The sequence below is a fragment of the Talpa europaea genome (assembly GCF_964194135.1).
Source record: "Talpa europaea genome assembly, chromosome: 12".
Classification (NCBI taxonomy): Eukaryota; Metazoa; Chordata; class Mammalia; order Eulipotyphla; family Talpidae; genus Talpa; species Talpa europaea.
The window spans coordinates 4,113,867-4,135,229 of record NC_140079.1 but is presented as its reverse complement, the minus strand read 5'-3'; the positions used below and the strand labels follow the sequence as shown (position 1 = coordinate 4,135,229).

The following is a 21,363-nucleotide window of genomic DNA, read 5'->3' as shown; positions in this document are numbered from 1 at the left end:
AGGCACTTGGGACAGATCCAGGGAAAATGCAAACTGAGAAGTTCTGCCTCAGGTCACAGAGATCAAACCAGGCCCAGGGACAAGAGGTTCCCTTGTTCTCTTGCTTGACTGACTCGTCATTTTATAAGTAATTTACTTAATTTGTGACTCAAAACTGTCCACTACTCTCAACAACACAGAGATGGTGCTGACAGTAAAGAGACAGGAAGGAAAATCTGTTAGGATGAGACTGCAGGAGGAGTGTGGGGCATAAATGGTTCCAGCAAAGTTAGGACAGAGCCAAGAAGGTTTGGAGTTAAGGCAGAGGGAAAATAAAGTGTTAAATGTGATGGGGCAGGCACTGAAGTGAGGGTCTCATACTTAGGATGGGGTTAGGAGCAGGTGATCTGTATTAGAAGGATCCAGGCTAATGGGGGCAGGTTACCTCACAGAGCAGCTGAGGAGCCTCCCTCATATTAGGAGCGCACATGAGCCATATTTTTATTTAATGTCTGATGGTGGATCTAAAGAGTTTCACTTTGCAACCACAATATTACTGTAGAATTTGCATTGTTTTGCTTCTTAGAATTTTGATTTTATCTATTGGAAACTGTGCTCCTTCCAGATTTTTTACTTACAGAGCCTTAATTTTTATTCTGATTTGTGCTGAAATAGTCAAACAGAATTGGAGTTTTTCAAAATGAGTGTTTTTCCCTTACTGCTCCCACATATGTATAGATTGTTGGACAAAATGTTTTAAAGTTGTCAACTTTCTGCGGCCTTCTGCAGATCCTATTGTTTCCAATGATACGTTTTAAGCATGGACAGTTTTCGTACCCTCTTATAAGCAATAACCTATTGTACACATTTTGTTCGTATGTTACATCTGTTTTTCCTCATGACGATGTGTCCTGACTTTCGGGATTTCATCCTTTGTATTTTCATTGAGATTTCATTGACATGAAACAGTGTGTGAGTTGGAGAAAACATGTTGATTTGAGATACATATATATATATACACACACAGCAACGTGATTATCACCGTAGCACTAGCTAACACCTCCATCACTACCTGCAATCATGTTTCTTTTTGTCACAAAACGATTAAGAAATAATCTCTCAACAACTTTGACGTTTATAAGAAAGTACTGTTGACTATGTCACTGTGCAGTACATTTCCAGAACCTTTTTCATCCAGCAGCTTCAAGTGTGTATCCTCAAACAACCTCTTCCAAATGCCACACTCCAGTCCACGTAAAAATTTAAGTCTCTGTTTTAGGACTGCACATGTACGTGATATCCAGTATTTGTACATCTCTGACTTTTGTCACACAGCAAAATGTTTTTATTTGTTTATGTTGTCACAAAAGGGAGGGTGTCCTTCTTTATCTTGACTGGATATTGTTTGATATTTTAACATATAGAATTTATTATAACAACATAATATCCTGTGCATGTATTACACATTATATGTTTTACATAATCCATGTATATTTATTTGGACACACAAGTAATCACACACGATGTATGTGTGTATGTGTATATGTATATATATATATATATATATATAGAGAGAGAGAGAGAGAGAGAGAGCCCATATATATTTTATATCTATATGTGTACACATTATTCTCTTTATTCATCCACTGAAGGACTTGTAGGTTATTTCTAAATTTTGGCTCAATAAACAACATGGTGCGGATAGTTTTTCAATGTCCTGTTTTCATTCCCTTTGTATATGTATGAATACATCACTGGGGAGCCCCACTTTGCTAATTTGAGGCACCTCTCTTCTCTTTTACACCATGGCTGCAGCACTGTATTAGCCCACCGATAGCACCCCAGGGTTCTCTGCGCCCCACCCCAGTGCTGAACTCCCTGGGAGCTCTGTCAGCAGCTGTGAGGTGACAGCCCCTGGTTTGGATTTGCATTTCCCTGGTGAGTGATCCTGAGCACCCCCTCATGTGCTTGCTGCCCATCTAGGTGTCTCCTCTGGAAAACACCTATTTAGGTGCTCTCTGGTATTTGCATAGGCAATGACTTCCTTGTGACATGAAAATCAGGAAGCCACATGTGATGCTACATGAACTGAAAAGCTTCTGCATACAAGAGAGACAAAGGGACACTAGGCAGCCAATTTGTTCATAAAAACAGCCCCCACCTTCCATCTCCTGGATCACATTCTTCTGTATTCAAATGACAATAGCCATCTCTCCCACAAGCGTACTGGAATCCATGTTGTTTAAGTCGACATGACAGCTTTCGATGCACATTTTTCACTGCTTTGGGAAAATTGTGCTTTCCTATTTTACATTGTCAGTCTTTGCAAATTTACTTTTTAGAGAACCACATGGATGTAATTAAGTTCTTCTTATACCTATTCTTCACAAAGCTTAGATTTGTACTTCACTGTGCTTCATGCATTCATGTTGATCCCACAACATTTAACCAGGCTTTATTTTTCCTGGTATTCAATTTGTTGTATGGATTACAATTCCTTGACATATTTTCTAGTGATGAAGTCACAATTGTGGTCAAATGGCTGCAGTCCCTGCTCATGTGGATGTTACATGATGACAGAGAGGGTTGAGCACAAGGAAGTAGTGCATGTGGGATATGATGGTCTCAGGAATAAACAACACGGAGGAAAGGGACAGACTGTTGGGGCACAAGCAGGATTTTATGGAATATTGTCTGGGGAGTCCACTGATTGTTGGACGAGGAGCAAAAGAAGGACAAGTTTATCTGTGTCAAAGAGAGATCAAAACCTAAAGCCCAAGGAAAACATAGAATCAATTTCACAAAACAAAAACCAGAGGAGGGACAATCTCACTCACTCTGCATCATGTCACAGTGTGTGGTCACATAAGTGGGAACAGGTACAAAAACAACACTCAGATCAGGAGCCCACTGTCAACCCCATTACAGGCGAGTGGAGTGACAGCGGGTCAGTCGGCCTGGGGGCCCTGATGTCCAAGGAACTGTTCTCCACCCGGCCTGGCCTTTCAGTTGGGGCCTCACTCACATGGTCTCTCCCTCATTGGCAAGAACTGACCTTTCAAATACATCTCCCCTGTATACAATGGATGCCAGATTCTTCTTACTGTGGCCTAAAGTCAGAACTGAGTTTACCCTGTGATGCAGCTCACCTACCCACACACATACACACAGAAACGACATGCACACGTACACGCGTACACACAACTGAAAAAAGAGAACTGTAAATGAGCTTCCACGGTGTGTTCAGACAATGCACTCAGAACATTCCTTACGTGCTTTACTGAGTCTACTCTACCTCATGCACGTAAACTAAGGTCTGACCCCCTAATGGAGGTGAGTCTCAGGATATGAAAATTTCCTCTTGCGTTTCTCCACAAGTATTTTAGCATTTTCCTGTCTTTCTTCTCAACTTGTCATTATTTTAGGTGAGACCATATTCTTTATATAGCTCATGAAATATGTATTCATCTACCGATTGCCAACTAAACTAAGTCAGGGTGGCGTGTCAGAATATGGTGAATACATCGATTTCTCAATTAATATCATGGATAGATTCTTGGAAACTACAACTTTAACTGAAATGATATAGAGCAAAAGCAACTGTATTACAAATTAGTCAATATACGCAAGAATTTCAAATTTCCTATGGCAGATTTCTGGTCACAGAAACATCACCAAACTTCTAAATAAAGACCCTGATGATTCTAATTATTAAACAGCCTTTGTACTCATTAATCTATTCATTTATCTCCAATCAGCTTATTCAGTCAGAGTTGAGGGTAACTGGGACCTGCCAAGAAGCAGATGGTGCAAAGGAACTGACCCTGACGGGATGCTCTTCAGATGCAGGGCAGTGGGCCACACTCGCCGCAGGTGGGAGTGCAGCCTGGTCCAGCCCTCACAGACAGCAGTGAGGACGGACGTGTCTCAAAGCGTAAACATGGATCTGCCATTGGACCCAGTCATTCCACTCCTAGGCATCTGTTCAAAAAATTCAAAAAATTAATTTGAAGAAAACTTGAACTCTCATGTTTACTGCAGCACTACTTATTATTGCTGAAACACCCTAATATGTAGATCAAGAAGCTGTAGAACATACACACCGTGGAATATACTCAGCAATCACACAGATAAACTGATGCCATTTTGACAACATGGATGGGGCTTGGTATCATCACGCTAACTGAAATACGTCACGAGAACATTAAATATCCAGTGGTGTGACTAGTATGTGGAACAGAAAACAACTAAATTGAAAGATTAAGACTGTTGAAAACTAACCCTTGACAGCTGACGACAGAGCTGAGACACAAAGGGGGGAGCCTGGGGAAGGGGAAGAACAATGGTCTGCGGTGGTGGAATATGGGGGAGGTGGTGTGGGTGCACTACGGTGCCAACACCTGGAGGGGGTTCCCCAGTACTACCTCAGTTAAATTTTAAGTGAATAATAAATACGGAGACAACAGCAAGGTTCTTTGTTTTTAGGTCCTCAGTGTCTTAAAATGCAGAGGAAATAACCACTTACTTTACAGCAATTCTGGAGACCTGATTCCTTGAAAAGTACAACACTTCCCATTTTCCTTGTCCTCAGTAATTTCTAATTGTCAGCTCTGCTCAATGCACAGGACAAAATGACCTAATGTAGATCAGAAAGTGTGTGTGTGGCTGAAATAAGGGAAGTAACCCTTATTGCAGGTAAAGAGAAGACAGAGGAGACACTGATCCCAAGTTGAAGCTGTCCTCTGCAATCAAACATACAGAATCTAGACAAAATGTGACAGAAATAAATTATAGTTTAGGGAGGAAATAAATTATGGGTAATTTAAACATGTAGTACGTAATAGTCACACTTAGGCGCAGCACAGGTAACACAGGCTATCCACTAGAAGATCAGCAAAGGTACAAAGTCATGCACAGGAACTTCACAAGAGAGCAGGATTTCGGGGCCTCCTGCTTTCTCTCTCACTCTCAATCTGAAATGTCCCCTCTCATCACACCCCTACTTCTGTGTTCCGTAACGATGCCCAGAACATTCCTGTAGTGACATCTTTTTCCGGCTATTTCCCCAAACCCAAATGATCTTCTCATGGATATATGGTGGCCACATGATATGTCTTTCATAGATATTTCTCGCTGCCGAGATGCTTTTGTTCAAAGCCTCCTAATCAGAAGTGATCACACAAGTTTCCTCTAGATTCCACCTCTTCATCCAACTGCATTATTTTACTTAACAATAAAATTTACCCTATGAAAATTTATTTAGCGAGACCACAGAGTGGGGAGGGGGACAGGCAGATCTACTCCAACACACTGCTGAGGTCTCCAGCGCCATGTGGGTGAGCTCCCTGGCTGTGGATCAAACTCAGGCAGTCCCGGTGGTAGCAAAGAGTCTTAACCTCTAGGCCACCAGGGAGGCCCTAGGGCTAGAATCTTTCAGAGTCAGTCTCACTGCTTTCCCTCCGTGATTCCAACAATATTTGGATAATTGGTCCAACGTATTTAAAAGAAAATCACACAATAGTTTCAAAGAAAATTTTGACTTTGAAAAATGTTTGTATTAGATGTACAACTGGCTAATTATTTTCAACGTCAAGAGAAGGTGGGTGACTTAGCCTTGCGAATTTCAGGGAACAGGCACTAGCTCTATAACATGAAATTTATTAACTGAATGTATTTAAAATAAAATCACACCAGGGCCTCCCTGGTGGCACAGGGGGGTGGGATGCAACCTATGAAGCTCTCTGCAGTCGCACCACAGCCACTGCAGCATGAGTTTGATCCCTGGCCAGGGAGCTACACACACAGCATGGCCGACCTCTCCTGTCTTACCCACTGGCCCCTTAGCAGTATATTTCTGTCAATCTGCCTGTTCTATTCCCCACTCTGTCTCTGGTGTGTCCTCTCACCCCTCATACTTCTGACCTGTGCCCCAGTCCTTGTGTGCATAAATGGATAAATCTATTAATAAAGACAAATGAAATCACACTGTTTAACATCATTACTTGTTTGTCCTGCTGTGGTGAAGTTTACATCAATTCTGTCTCCATCCCCCAGGCTCACCAGAGACCTGGCGCCAGGAAACCAAACCCACGCCATAGTGTTCACCCTCCTGGGGCTCTCAGAAGAGGCCTCGCTGCAGCCCCTCCTCTTCTGGGCATTCTTGTCCATGTACTTGGTCACGGTCACAGGGAATCTCCTCATCATCCTGGCCATCGTCACGGACCCCGCCTGCACACCCCCATGTACTTCTTCCTCACCAACCTGTCCTTTGCCGACATCGGCTTCACCTCCACCACCGTCCCCAAGATGCTGCTGAACATCCAGACACAGAACAAAGCCATAACCTACGCGGGCTGCCTCAGACAGATGTTTTTCTTCCTGCTCTTTGGAGGACTGGACAACTTGCTCTTGACAGTCATGGCCTATGATTGGGTTGTGGCCATCTGCCATCCCCTGCACTACATGGTCATCATGAACCCCAAGTTCTATGTCCTCCTGCTTCTTGCATCCTGGGGGTTAAGTTTTCTGGATTCTCTGTTACACAGCTTAATGGTTTTGCGACTGTCCTTTTGCTCACAGCTGCAAATCCCTCACTTCTTCTGTGACCTGGACCAGGTGGTCCAGCTTGCCTGTTCTGACACCTTCCTCAATGAGCTGGTGATGTATTTAGCAGCGGGGGTTGTGGGGATGATTCCTCTCAGTGGCATCCTTTACTCTTACTCTAAGATTGTGTCCTCTGTTTTGAAAATCTCCTCAGCGAGTGGCCGGTACAAAGCCTTTTCCACCTGCGGGTCTCACCTCTCCGTGGTCTCCCTGTTCTACGGGACGGCGCTTGGTGTGTACCTCAGCTCTACTGCTATCCACAACTCCAGGGACAGTGCAACAGCCTCAGTGATGTACACGGTGGTCACCCCCATGCTGAACCCCTTCATCTAGAGTCTTAGAAACAAGGACATAAAGCAGGCCCTGGTGAGTCTCTTTAGCTGCAGAGCAACCCCAACGTGATGGGGGCCACCTTCTCAGATTGTCTGGTCGGGAGCAGCAGGGCTCAAGTCCAGGGACTAAGTCATGATCCTGTCCTCAGTCAGTCAAAGATAATCTGTGCTTTGTCTTATGTACACAGTTTGACATCAGTTTTATTATATATTATTAATATATTTTCGGTATTTCCTAAATTGTCTTTAACTGGTATGAATGCTGGGAAGTATTAAAAAAAACATAATCTGGTTGCTATTTTCTTTCTTTCTTTTTTTTTAAAGATTTATTTATTTATTTATACAAGAACTGGGTACAGTCATACGCGCAGGAGGGTGAGAGAATTCACCAGAGCCAGAGCAGGGAGCAGAACAGGCAGACACACGAAGTACACTGCTGAGGGGAGCAGCAGGCGGCAGTAGAGGTCTGTGCGCCATGTGGGACTCTTGCCTGATGCCAGGGATCCAACCAGCGTTGCAGAGGCTAGGGCAACTTCACAGCCTAGCGCTCAACTGCTATACCACCAGGGAGGTCCTGCGTGCCTTTTTCTTTAGTGAAATGTTTAAAACAGGAAATTGAAAGATGGAGGCAAATATATACCACTCTCTAAGGAAAAAAAATAAGCAATTTATGGATTATCTGCAGAAAAATCTTGTGGTATCACTGGATCCATGGGTGTCCAGGGCTAATATTCACTGTACCTTACTCTCTCCTTTACTTCCTTCCTTTCGATGCTTTATTGTTGACCCATAATATTCCTGTTCATGTCATTTGCTCAGGGTTTGTTTCATTTTTTCTTCCTTGTAGATGAACTCCTGTCAGTTTTTATGGTGAGGCAGGAAGACCTGATGGTAATAAACTCCACTGGCTTCTCTGTCTGGGGAAAACTTTATCCACATGCATAACTGAATAATTTTGTAGCACAGAGAACTCTTGCCTGGAAGTCTTCATATTTAGGATGACGCACACTTCATTCCTCCCTTTTCCTGGAGGGTGACTGGGGAACATTCAGAGGAAAGCCTACCTTGAATGCCTCTGCAAATTCCCTTTCATCAGGCCTCCTGTATATCTTTTTTCTGATTTTTTTCTGATTTAACAGTGGGGTGTCGTGGTGTAGGTCATTTTCACTTTGAAAGTTGAGTGTTGTCTGTACTTCCTGGACATTTGTGCTTATTTCACTCTCAGTTTGGAAAATTCTCAGCTGTGGTTTTTTGAAAAGCGTCACTCCTGTCTTCTCTGTTCACCTTCCGGATTATCCACGTCTATGCAGTCTGACATTTTTGTAGCATTTCCTTATTTTTCCTGTGTCTGAGTCTCATTTCTCTCTGTTTTCCTAATTGGGTCGTGTATATACTGGGATCCTCCATTTCTGAAGTTATTTTATTGGCCCATTTAATTCTATTTAACACACTTCCTATATTTGTGGTCATTCACATTCAGACGGTCTTTTGTGTTCTCTTCATCTTGTCCAGCTCTTTGGTGAAGACTCTCTGGTTCTTTTAACTTCGTTCAAAGGTCCTGCAGATGCCTCTCCGCATCTGACTTGTTTTCCCATAACTCAGGGGTGTATTTACTGTTGTTTCTCCACGTCACTGACACTCCTCTGCTTCTCTCTCCTGTATTAATGAACCAGAACTTCTGTTCTGCTGCTTTTTTTCCCATCTTGTGCTCAGATGTTCCTTGATCTAAGTAATTATGTCACCTCATTTCCAGGTTTGTAGCTGGGGTGCTGTGGTGAGATTGTTTCTCTTCTAGTTTTCCTTGGCTTCAGGTGGAGGCGGTGGGGAGTCTGGGGCTTAAGTGTTGTCTGAGTTTGTTGAGAAGTGAACTCTGTCACCTCCAACTCCTCCCCTCTCTCTCTCAGAGCAAGGTCCAATGGGTCTTCAGTTGTCCCCACCTCCCTCCCCACCACTGTCTGGTGCTTCCTGCCACGGATTGAGTCTCCTCCTCACTGGAGCAGGGTCTAGTCCACAGGGTTCAAGTTGTGGAATCAACTGGCACTAGTATGTTGGAGGCACCTACGTGGGCAGTGACCACATGCAATGACCACCACAGCCCCCTGCCCTGCTGTCCACTGAGGGACCCGGGTTGCAAATGCTACAAGTCTGCTTGATACGTTGCAAAGAAGTGCTGTGTTCTCTGTCCCACCGTCCTTTCCCTGCTCTGGGATCCATTATGAAGCCATCTGGGCTCTGCCGGAAAACTCTGATTTCTAAACTCTGGAAGAGGGTGCAGATTTCATTTCCTGTGCTGGTCACTGAGCTCACAAGGTCCCAGGGCAGAAGAGGAAACAATATACAGTATTCGTGGAATGTCAACTTGTGCATCTGTTATGGAAAGCTGTAAGGAAATTCCTCAAACATTGAAGAATATAAGTTTCCTGTGATGCAAATGTCTTACTTCTGAGTATTTAGCTGGAAAATACACACAAAAAGCACTCATTCCAAGAGGTGTTTTCCATCCATGTTCACTGCAATGGTATTTACAATAGCCAAGAGGCAGAAAAAAACCAAGAGTCCACTGATTGACAAATGTCCAGAAAGATGTGGTATATGTAGATAGCAGAATACTATTTATATTTCCAAGAACAAAAGGATAAGAACAGAATGATCCTTTCTGAAACAAGCCAAACAGAGAAAGTCAAATACCATGTGATTTCACTCATATGTAATAAAGAAAACAAATAAACCGATCATGTCCATTAAACAAAATACACTTTTGGACTATATAAGAGCAATTAGTGGCTAACAGAAATATGGGAGAAGGGAGGTGGTTCAATCTGAAATGAGGACAATGGTATAATGAAAGATAAATTTAAACTTTTAGTAGTGAACTTAATGTTCAGATACATGTGTTGATTAATAATTAGGCACCCCTGAAATTTATATACGGTTATAACGCAAGGTTACTTCAGTGGAATACATGGAAAGGTAAACTCACAGGAAATGGAAAGAATTTAATGGGAGTGTCACCTTTAATTAATAGCTTTGTATTAAAGCTAATGTAAATGCATTTCATTTGCATTTGAAAGTGAATAATGAAGCTATGATGCATTATAAAATATAATGCAAAATTACTGATTTAGAGTAGCAATAAGAAATTTAGCAGACATACAGCCTGGGTCCCTTTATACAGAATACACAAAAGATTACCAAGCTTCAACTACTTTCTTAAATTATTTTTTAAAAAGATGCTCCCAAAGTCTGTTTTCTTGCATATAATATTGTGGGAATAATAAACCAATATTCAGGTGGATGTTTTCAGAAATAAATGCCTGTAAATATTTTTTCTTATTTAGGATGAGTTCCATTGATGTCCAGTTTTTAGGGTTTTCGGGATACATGGATTTTGGATCTAACTGAAACAATAAGCCAGTTCAGTAAATGTGGCAGGATATAAACACAAACATATCAGCTGCCTTCCTATATATAAACAATAGTTAGAAGAGGAAAAAGTCAAAAATGATCCAATTTACAACAACACCAAACAAATAAAAGTTAAATACCTACTTAGCAAACTTAACAAAGGATGTGAAGGGCCTGAATTAAGAAAACTATAAGATTTTGTCAAAGAAATAATAGAGACACAAAGAAATGGAAAGTTATTTCTTGTGAATGGACTGGAAGAATCAATGTGGCCACAATGAACATCCTACACAAAGCACTACACAGAGTCGACACAATCACACGAATTTATCGATGGCACACTTTAAGAAATTAAACACACATTACTGAAATTCATATGGAACCACAAAGACACAGAGAGCAAAGCAATTTATAAAAAAAAAAAAAGGAAAAATCATTACAATACCAGACTTCCCACTATACTATAAAAGTGTAATAATTGAAACAATACTGCATAATTAAAATGGTCAGGAATGATACCAGACACACTTAACAACGGGATAGAACCAAAACCCAGATAAACCAGACTTACAGGAAGAGTAAATCTAGAAATTAGGAGCCAAAAAATTACACCTGAGCAAGGAAAGCCTCTTCAGTAAATGGCATTGAAATAAATGGACACACATGCAAGAGAATGAAACCAGATGCCTCTAGCCCGCTTGACACAAAATTCAATTCAAAATGAATAAAAATTTGATGTAAGAACCAAAACCATAACACACATAGAAGAAAACATGGGCAAAACACTCTTCAACGTAAATTTCAGAAACGTGTTAGTGGAATCATCTCCAGCAGCAAAGGAAACAAAGGAGAATATAAATAATTGGGACTATATCAACCAAAATGCTTCCATACAGTACAAGAAAACATCACTACAACACCAAGACAGCCTACTAAAGGGAGGACATATTTGCACAGCATAGTTCCACAATTAAAGACACACAAAGAACCTGGGGTGTTGAGGTCCATCCTCTCCTGTTCCACACCCACAGAGATGAGCCAAGTTCAAGCGAGGTACCCAGCTGGTGAGGGACATCTGGTGGACAGAGAGAGGCTGTCAGGCCAAGCCCCATGTGCCATTAGATTGTCAGATGTAACATCGAGTTATTTTCCTGAACCTGCCTAACTTTCATAGAGACCTGGTACATCACAGATGTGAAAACACCCCTGTTGTATTGTGTGGCAACATGGACATTAAGGACAGGAAAGTAAAGGAAAATCAACTGTCTCCAAAAGAAGACCTTTCAGTACTGAGGCGAGTCGTCACAGGTCACCACAAGCCCTTCCTCTGGCTGCTAGAAGAGCAACGGGCGACCCTCACTTGGAGGTAGTTGTGGCGCCTGCTCATGTCTCCCTGGGGCTGTCACAGACCCTGCTTTGGCAGTGAGGTCTGGGCACAATTCAGAGGTTGCTCAGACAACTGCTGCTCGAGATGACAAATTGACGCCCAGTGTCAGGAGTTGACATTTGTAGCCAACTGCCCTGTGCTGGCAGTGGCACAGCATGTTAGCACTTTCCTGTGCTGCTAAGCAGGACACCTGCCTAACCTTTGGGGGGCCGAGGAGGGGCACAGGCTTCAGGGTTCGTCTAACACTTACAAAATTCTTTACTCTTTGGTCCTGCATATTTAGCTGGTTAGGAACACAGGCGTTTCCTTCTGGAATTTCAAACATAAGGCTGCTGCAGTCACATCACAGTAAAAACAAAAAAGAAATTCCTATTTGCTTTTGCACGAGTGCCATGACAACAAGGGGTGTGGAGTCTAAGGTATTTTATAGAGGACTCGGTTCTCTGCTTTATGAGAGAGGAATAGCACTACTGGGCATATTGGGGGGTCTGAGCCCCCACCACGTTTGTGCCTTGATGACCCAGGACAACAAGCCAAGACGAGCTCCTCAGGCACAGACATTTGGAAAACTTGAACACAGAGTGAGAATAAGGCACTGGGTGGTTACAGCTCTGGAAGGTGCGGGAGTTCATGAAAAAGGAGTAACAACAGCTGGATGCACTTGACATCTAATCTAGTCTCTTGGGATCAGAGATCACTAAGGAAATTTTCTTGTGTCCAGTCCAGTGTCCACAGGGAAATCATGAGCTCAAACTGTGGAGGAAGGAGAGTGAGGTGTGGCTAATGAGACCGCGTGGAGAGTGGTAAATACCCTATTTGCTTCAGTCCCTCAGCAAACTGGGACCGGAGAGGACATGATTTCTGTTTGTGGAGCCCGACCTCTGCCCAGGGATCCCCCCACCTTGGCGCCCTCCTGAAATCCTGCCTGTGACACAGCCCAGATCCATCCTCAAGCGTCCAGGAGGGACTCAGACGCTCCATGGAGAAGCCCCCCTCACAGCCCCCACCCAGGTGAGTCTCAGAGCCCAGCAGGCACTTGGGACAGATCCAGGGAAAATGCAAACTGAGAAGTTCTGCCTCAGGTCACAGAGATCAAACCAGGCCCAGGGACAAGAGGTTCCCTTGTTCTCTTGCTTGACTGACTCGTCAATTTATAAATAATTTACTTAATTTGTGACTCAAAACTGTCCACTGCTCTCAACAATACAGAGATGGTGCTGACAGTGAAGAGACAGGAAGAAAAATCTGTTAGGATGAGACTGAAGGGGGAGTGGGGGCTTAACGTGGTTCCAGCAAAGTCAGGACACAGCCAAGTAGGTCTGGAGTTAAAGCAGCAGGAAAATAAAGGATTAAATGTAATGGGGTCGGCACTGAAGTGAGGGGCTCATTTTTAGGATGGGGTGAATGAGGAGGTGATCTGTGTTAGAAAGATCCAGACTAATATAGGGAGATGACATCACAGGGCAGCTGAGGAGAGGAACAGTGTGTAGTGTTCCCTCATGGTAGGTGCTCACAGAAGTCATCCTTTTTCTTTAATGTCAGTTGGGGGAGACTAAAGAGTTTCACTCTGCAACCACTCTATTCCTGGCAAATCTGCATAGTTTTCCTTGTTAGAATTTTGTTTTTTCAATTATAAATTGTGCTCATTCCTACAATTTATTTACTTAGGGCCTGCATTTTTATTCTGGTTTGTGATTCAAATATTCAGACAGAATTGGAGTTTTGCAAAATAAGTGTTTTGCACTTAATTCTCCCACATATATACATAGGCTTTTGGGCAAAATGTTTAAAAGTTTTCCATTTTGTGTGTCGATCTATTGTGTCCCACTATGTATTGAAAGAAAGGCTGTTTCTTCCATTTGTATTAGTAATAATAGATTACACACATTGTGTTCATGTCACATTTGCTTTCCCTCATTACTATGTCTCCTACTTTTTGTGATTTCATTTGTTGTATTTTCATTGAGATTTAATTGAATTGAAAGAGTGTGAAAGTTGGAGAAATGCATGTTGATTTCATATACTTATGTAATGCAATATGATGACCACTGGAGCACTAGCTGACACCTCCATCAATACACACAATTAGCATTTGTTTTTGTCACAAAATTATTAAGAAATTATCTCCTGATAACTTTGAATGTTGTAAGAAAATACTGTTGACTCTGTCACAATGTGGTAGATTCCAGAACCTTATTCACCCACCAGTTTCAAGTTTGTGTCCTGAAACAGCCTCTTCCAAATTCCCCACCCTGGTCCATGGAAGCTATTTAAGTCTGATCTAGGACCACACACAGAAGTGATGTCAGGATTTGAAGTTCTCTGCCTCGGTCACATAACACAGCATTCTTAGGTGCTCGGTTGTCAGAAAGGGCAGGGTGTCCTTCCTTCTCTTGACTGGATATTATTTGATATTTTATTATATAGAATGTGCATTATACCAACACAATATCCTGTGCATGTATTACACATTATATGTTTTACATAATCCATGTATATTCATTTGGACAATTAAGAGCAGTACTATACATATATAGCACATGTATATTTTATATCTAATGTGTACACATTATTTTCTTTATTCATCCACCGATGGACTCATAGGTTTTTTAACATTTTAATCAATTTTTAATTTTTAATTTTAATTTAATTATAATTTTTATTTTTTAAAAAATTTTAATTTTATTTTTTAATTAAAAATTAAATATTAATTTCTATTTTTCAATAAATAGGGAGTTTAATGTCCTGTGTTCATTGCCTTGTACATGTATGAACACATCACGAGGGCGTCTATCTTTGATATTTTGAGGCGCCTCTGTTCTCTTACCCACTGTGCCTGAGTGGTGTATTAGCCACAGATAGCACAACAGGGTTCTCTGGGCCCCACTCCCAGTGCTGACCTTTGGTCATCTCCCTGGGAGCTCTGCCAGCAGCTGTGAGGTGACAGCCCCTGGTTTGGATTTGCATTTCCCTGGTGAGTGATCCTGAGCACCCCCTCATATGCTTGCTGCCCATCTAGGTGTGTCCTCTGGAAAACACCTATTTAGGTGCTCTCTGGTATTTGCATAGGCAATGACTTCCTTGTGACATGAAAATCAGGAAGCCACACGTGGTGCTACATAAACTGAAAAGCTTCTGCATACAAGAGAGACAAAGGGACACTGGGCAGCCAATTTGTTCCTAAAAACAGCCTCCAACTCCCCATCTCCTGGATCACATTCTTCTGTTTTCAAAGGACAATCTTGATCTATTCCTCAAGCATATGGAATCCATTTTTGTTTCTCTAGGGAGAAATTAGAGCTTTGGATCTGCAGTTTCCACTGCTTTGGAAAGAGTACGATTCCTATTTTCATTTTTTAGTCTTTGCCAACTTACTTTTAGAGAACCAGTGGATGTGATTAAGTTCTTGTTATAACTATTCTTCCAAAATCTTAGTTTCATACTCTATGGTGCTTAAAGCACTCATGTTGACCCCGCTATATTTAACCAGGCTTTATTTTTCCTGTTATTCCATTTATTTTATGAATTACAACTCCTTGTCAGGGTGGGGTGTTAGACTATAGTGAATACATTAATTTCTCATTTAATATCATGGACAAATTCTTGGAAATAGAAACTTTAAGTGAACAGATATTTAGCAAAACCAACTATACTCTAAGTTCACCCATATAAATGAGAATTATATTTCTTATGGCAGATTTCTGGTCACAGAAATATTACAAAACTTCTAAATAAAGACCCTGACACTTCTAATATTAAACTATACTTGTAATCATTCATCTATTCATTTACTCCCAATCAGCTTACTCTAGTCAAGGTTGAGGGTTACTGGGTCCTGCCAAGAAACAGACGGTGCAAAGGAACTGACTCTGACAGGACACTGTTAAGATGCAGGGCAGTGGGGCCACATTAACTGCGGGTGGGAGTGCAGCCTGGTCCAGCCCTCACAGAGAGCAGGGAGGACGCGTCTCACACAGTAAACATGGATCTGCCATTTGATATTAATTCCAATCGTAGGCATCTATCCAAAAATTCAAAAAACTAATTGGAAAAAAACCTGCACTCCCATGTTTATTGCAGCATTATATATTATAGCTGAAACATCCTAATATGTGCACGTAAAGAAGATGTAGTATATACACACAGTGGAATACTAGTCAGCAATAAAATAGATAACCTTATGCCATTTGTGGCAACATGGATGGAAAGTGAAATCATAATGCTTGGTGAAAATGAGTTATGAATGGTAAATATAAGATGGTGTGACTATTATGTGGAATATAAAGTAACTAAATTAACAGATTAAGACAAGCAAAAAACTATCCCTTGACAGCTGACTACAGAGCTGAGACAGCAAGGGGGAAGCTGGGGGAAGGTGAAGAACAAGGCGGGAAGGAAGCACAATGGCCTGGGGTGGTGGAATATGGGTGAGTGGGTGTGGGTGCACTATGGTGGCAATACCTGAGGGGGGTACCCCGATATTCCCTCAGTTACAAAAAAATACATGAATAAGGATACAGGGCAAGGTTCTTTGTTTTAAGGTGTGCTGTGTCTTACAATGCACAAAAAAGCAACTTTCTTTACAGCAATTCTGGAGAGCCGATTCTTGGAAACACATAACACTTATTTTTGTTGTTCATAGTGATTTGATTTCCAATTCTCAGCTCTGCTTCCATGCACAGGACAAAGTGTGAGTGTGGCTGAAATAAGGGAAATAATCCTTACTAGAGGGAGAGGAAGCAGAGATTGGACATCTGTCCCAATGAAGCTGTCTTCTGCAATCACACATCCATAATCCAGATGAAATGTGAGGGAAAGAAATTGATGGAGGGATACAATTATGGATCATTTATACATATAATACATAATGTTCACACAGCACATGTAACACAATCTAAACACTAGAAGATCAGCAAATGTACCATGTCATGAGCAGGAACTTCACATGGCAGCAGGATGTCCGGGCCTCCTACCCACTCTCCCATCTCACCCCCAACCTGGAGCACCCCCTCTTGTCACACCCCTAATTCTGGGATCTCTAACTGTGCCAGGAACGCTCCTATACTGACATCTTTTTCTGGATATTTCCCCAAACCCGAATGTTCTTTTCATGGATACATGGATATATTGTAGCCGCTAATAAGTCCTTCATAGTAAATCTCAAGGCCTGCAAATTTTTTTGTTCAAACCCTCTAATTGGAAGATACACAAGTTTCCTCTAAATTCTACCTCCTCATACAACTGCATTAGTTTACTTAACAATAATAATCACCATGAGAAATATTATTTACTGAGACCACACACATACTTAGAAGAAAACTACTTTGGGGCGAGGTTAAACTTTTAAAAAAAATATTTATTCTTTATGGATAGATAACTAGGGTGGTGGGTACAGGACTAAACAGAGACAGAGTGGTGAGCAGAACAGGCAGATCTACTGAAGTACACGGCTGATGGGAGCTGCGGGGAGACAGGAGAGGTCTGCTGTGCCATGTGGGTGGCTCCCTGGCTGAACATCAGACTCAGTTGTCTTGGTGGGAGCCCAGGGCCAAACGGGAGGCCCTAGAGTAAGACCGTTCAGTCATTCTCACTGATTTCTCCCCATGATTCCAACAATATTCGGATAATATAATTGGTCAATGTATTTAAATGAAAATCTCAGGAAATTTTCAAAGAAAATGCTGACTTGGAAATACGTGTGCATTAGATGTAAGAATGGCTTAATATTTTCAGCATCAAGGGAAGGTGGGTCCTTAACAGCCTTGAAGATTTCAGGGAAAAACACTAGCTCTATCACATGAAATTTTTTAAAAGAATATATTTTAAATAAAATCAAAACTTAAACCCCATTCTTCATTGCTCTGCTGTGGTTAAGTTGACATCACTTCTGTCTCCATCCCCCAGGCTCACCAGCGACCAGGATCCAGGAAACCAAACCCACCCCACAGCGTTCACCCTCCTGGGGCTCTCAGAAGAGGCCTCGCTGCAGCCCCTCCTCTTCTGGGCATTCTTGGCCATGTACTTGGTCACGGTCACTGGGAATCTCCTCATCATCCTGGCCATCGTCACGGACCCCCACCTGCACACCCCCATGTACTTCTTCCTCGCCAACCTGTCCTTTGCCGACATCGGCTTCACCTCCACCACCGTCCCCAAGATGCTGCTCAACATCCAGACACAGAACAAAGCCATAACCTACGCGGGCTGTCTCAGCCAGGTGTTTTTCTACTTAATATTTGGAGGACTGGACACTATCCTCTTGACAGCCATGGCCTATGACCGGTTTGTGGCCATCTGCCATCCCCTGCACTACATGGTCATCATGAACCCCCAGTTCTGTGGCCTCCTGCTTCTTGCATCCTGGTTGATAAGTTTTCTTCATTCTCTATTGCAAAGCTTAATGGTTTTGCGACTGTCCTTTTGCTCACAGCTGCAAATCCCTCACTTCTTCTGTGAATTGAACCAGGTGATCCAGGTTGCCTGTTCTGACACCTTCCTCAATGAGCTGGTGATATATTTAGCAGCAGGGGTTGTGGGGATGATTCCTCTCAGTGGCGTCCTTTTCTCTTACTCTAAGATTGTGTCCTCTGTTTTGAAAATCTCCTCAGCGAGCGGCGGGTACAAAGCCTTCTCCACCTGCGGGTCTCACCTCTGCGTGGTCTCCATGTTCTACGGGACGGGGCTCGGCGTGTACCTCAGCTCTGCCGCTACCCACGACTCCAGGGACAGTGCAACAGCCTCGGTGATGTACATGGTGGTCACCCCCATGCTGAACCCCTTCATCTACAGTCTCAGAAACAAGGACATAAAGCAGGCCCTGGGGAGACTCTTCAGCTGCAAAGCAACCCCAACGTGACGGGGGCCATTGCCTCAGATTGTCTGATTGGGAGCCACGGGGCTCACAGTCCATGGAATAAATCATGATCCTGTCCTCAGTCAGTCAGAGATAATCTGTGGTTTGGCCTAGGAACAGAGTTTGATATCACTTTTTTATACATTATAAGTATCTTTTCTGTATTCCCTTCATTATTTTTAACTGTTCTGTGTACTGGGTTCAGTATTAAGGATAGCATAGTGTCTGTGAGTTTTGTGAAATGTTTAACACGGAAATTGGCACTTACAAAATAATAGAAAGAAATAGAGGAAAAATATGAACTACTGTATCACATAAAAGCAAGAAACTTATGAATTATGTGCAGAAAAATCTTGTCATATCACAGTACCCAGGCGTGTCCAGGGCTGGTATTCACTGTCCCTACTTCTGCCCTTCCCTTCCTTCCGTTGGTGATTTGTTGTTGACCCATCATATTCCTGTTCATGTCATTTTCCCCAGGGCTTTGCTTCAGGTGTTCCTGCAGAAGACCCCATTTCAGCATTGATGGTGAGGCAGGGAGACCTGATGGTGATTAACTCCATTGGCTTCTCTGCCTGGGAAGCTTTTATTCGCATTCATATTTGAATAATTTGCAGGGTGGAGTATTCTTGGTTGGAAGTCTTTGTGTTTAGGATTATGAGCACATTCTTCCTCTCCTTTCATGGACAGTGACTGGGGAAACATCTGAGGAAAACCTAATTTGGATGCCTTTGCAAATTCTCTTTTTTTCAGGCCTCCTGAAAATTGTTTTCTTTTTTCTGATTTTTACCCTTTACCAGTGGGGTGTCAGGGTAAAGGTCATTTTCACTCTGTAATTTGGGTGTTTTCAGTTCTTCCTGGACACTCGTGCTTATTTCATTCTTTAGGTTTGGAAAATTCTCAGCTATGATTTTTTTGACAAGGGTCCCTCCTCCCTTCTCCTTCATCTTCTGGGTCATCCACTATCCTTATCTTCCCACTTCTCGTTGAGTCTGACATTTTTTGCAGCATTTCCGTATTTTCTCCTATGTCTGTCTTATTTCTGTCTATCTTCCTAACTGGGTGATTTATACATATGGATCTTCTGTTTCTGAAGTTATTATCTTAGAAGTTTAATTCTATTTAAACATGTTATATATTTGTGGTCATTTACATTCAAAGACTCTTTTGTGTTCTCTTAATCTTCTCCATCTCTTCGGTGAAGACTCTGGTTCTTTATCTTCTTCCTAAGGTCTCGCAGCTGCCTGTCTGCCCTGAGTCACCTCCCATAACTCACGGGTGTATTCAATGTTGTGGCTCCACGTCACTGAGACTCCTCGGCTTCTCTCTCCCTTATTTATGAGCCAGAACTTCTGTTCTACTACTGTTGTTTTGCTTCTTATGCTCAGATGTTCCTTGATTTCAAAGTATTTAAGTCACCTCATTATCAGGTTTAATTTTGGGGTGCTGTGGGTCAGTTTTGATTGTTTCTCTTCTTCCTTACCATGGTGTCAGGTGGGCCGTGGGGAATCTGCGACTTATATTGCCTCAGTTTGTTGAGAAGGGAACTCTGTCACCTCCGCCTCCTCCCTCTCCCAACACAGAAGCAGCTATTGGTCTTCAGTGTCCCCACCTCCCTCCCGACCTCCCTCTAGTACCTCCTGCCATGGATTGAATCTCCTGGTGACTGGAGCTGGGTCTAGCCCACATGGTTAGTCTCTGGACTCAGCTGGTATATGTAGAGGATGGAATACTAGTTAGATATTAAAAAGAGGAAATTGCACCACTTGCAACAACAGAAGGGAAACAACAGCATTATCCTTACTGAAATAAGCGAAGCAGACAAAGTCAAATACCGTATGATTTCACTCATATGTGATAAAGAAATCAAATAAATAGAGCATGTCAATAAAACAAAATATACTTTTGGACTATATAAGAACACGTAGTGGCAAAAAGAAAGATGGGCAAGGGAAGTGGTTTAATCGGAAACAGAGGACAATGGTATAATGAAAGATGAATTTGAACTTTTAGCAGTGAACTTAATGTCGCATACAGATATGTTGATTAATATTCATGATGCCTGAAATTTCACATAACGTTAAAATGCAAGGTTTCTTCAATTTAAAAAAATGTTTAAAAATTAAAAATAAACTCAAAAGAAAGGGAAAAGGATTGAATGGGAGAGTCTCCTGGAATAAATAACTTTGTATTAAAATTTACTTATTTCAAAGTGCATTACGAAGTTATTTTGCATGACAAAATGAAATGTAAAATTACTGAATCAGAGGGCTCACAGAAAATTAGGCATCCGAACTGCATGGTTCCCTTTATACATGATGCCTAAAAGATTACATAAAAGATCACCTTATGTCTCTTTCCTTATGTCTACTATGGGAATAATAAACCAATATTTAGATGGATGTTTTGAGAAACAAGTGCCTGTAAATAGTGTTTATTATTTTAGGATGAGTTCCACTTATGCCCACCTGTTAGGGTTTTCTGCATTCATTGGATGCTGGATCTGATTGAAACAATAAACCGAGTTTGTTAAAGTGGCAGGAAATAAACACAAACAAAACCAGCTCCTCCCCAAATAAGAACAATAAGTTAGAAAGGGAAAAAAATAAGAAAATGATCCCATTTACAAATCACACCAAAATAAATGAAAGTTAAATACCTAGTGAGTAAACTGAACAAAGGATGTGATGGGCCTGTATAAGGAAAACTGTTAGACACTGTTAAAAGAAACAGAGAAGGACACAAAGAAATGGAAAGTTATTCTTGCTCATGGGCTGGAAGATTCAATGCGGCCACAATGACCA

At 41.9% G+C, this 21,363-nt stretch overlaps 2 protein-coding genes across 2 annotated transcripts in view; both read left to right on the top strand.

The window, feature by feature from the left end:
* Positions 1-3,811: 3,811 nt before the first annotated feature.
* Positions 3,812-21,363, top strand: part of LOC311180614 (uncharacterized protein) — a gene marked incomplete at both ends in the record, with an annotated part of 38,452 nt that continues 20,900 nt past the window's right edge. Inside the window, 4 exon segments of the mRNA XM_084248531.1 lie at positions 3,812-3,852; positions 6,034-6,203; positions 6,206-6,912; positions 6,916-6,948. Coding sequence (XP_084104657.1) covers positions 3,812-3,852; positions 6,034-6,203; positions 6,206-6,912; positions 6,916-6,948 — 951 coding nt within the window.
* On the top strand, positions 17,708-18,601 carry LOC311181039 (olfactory receptor 7A10-like). Its single transcript, XM_084249194.1, has one exon. The coding sequence runs from the start codon at positions 17,723-17,725 to the stop codon at positions 18,560-18,562; it is 840 nt and encodes a 279-aa protein (XP_084105320.1). The 5' UTR covers positions 17,708-17,722; the 3' UTR covers positions 18,563-18,601.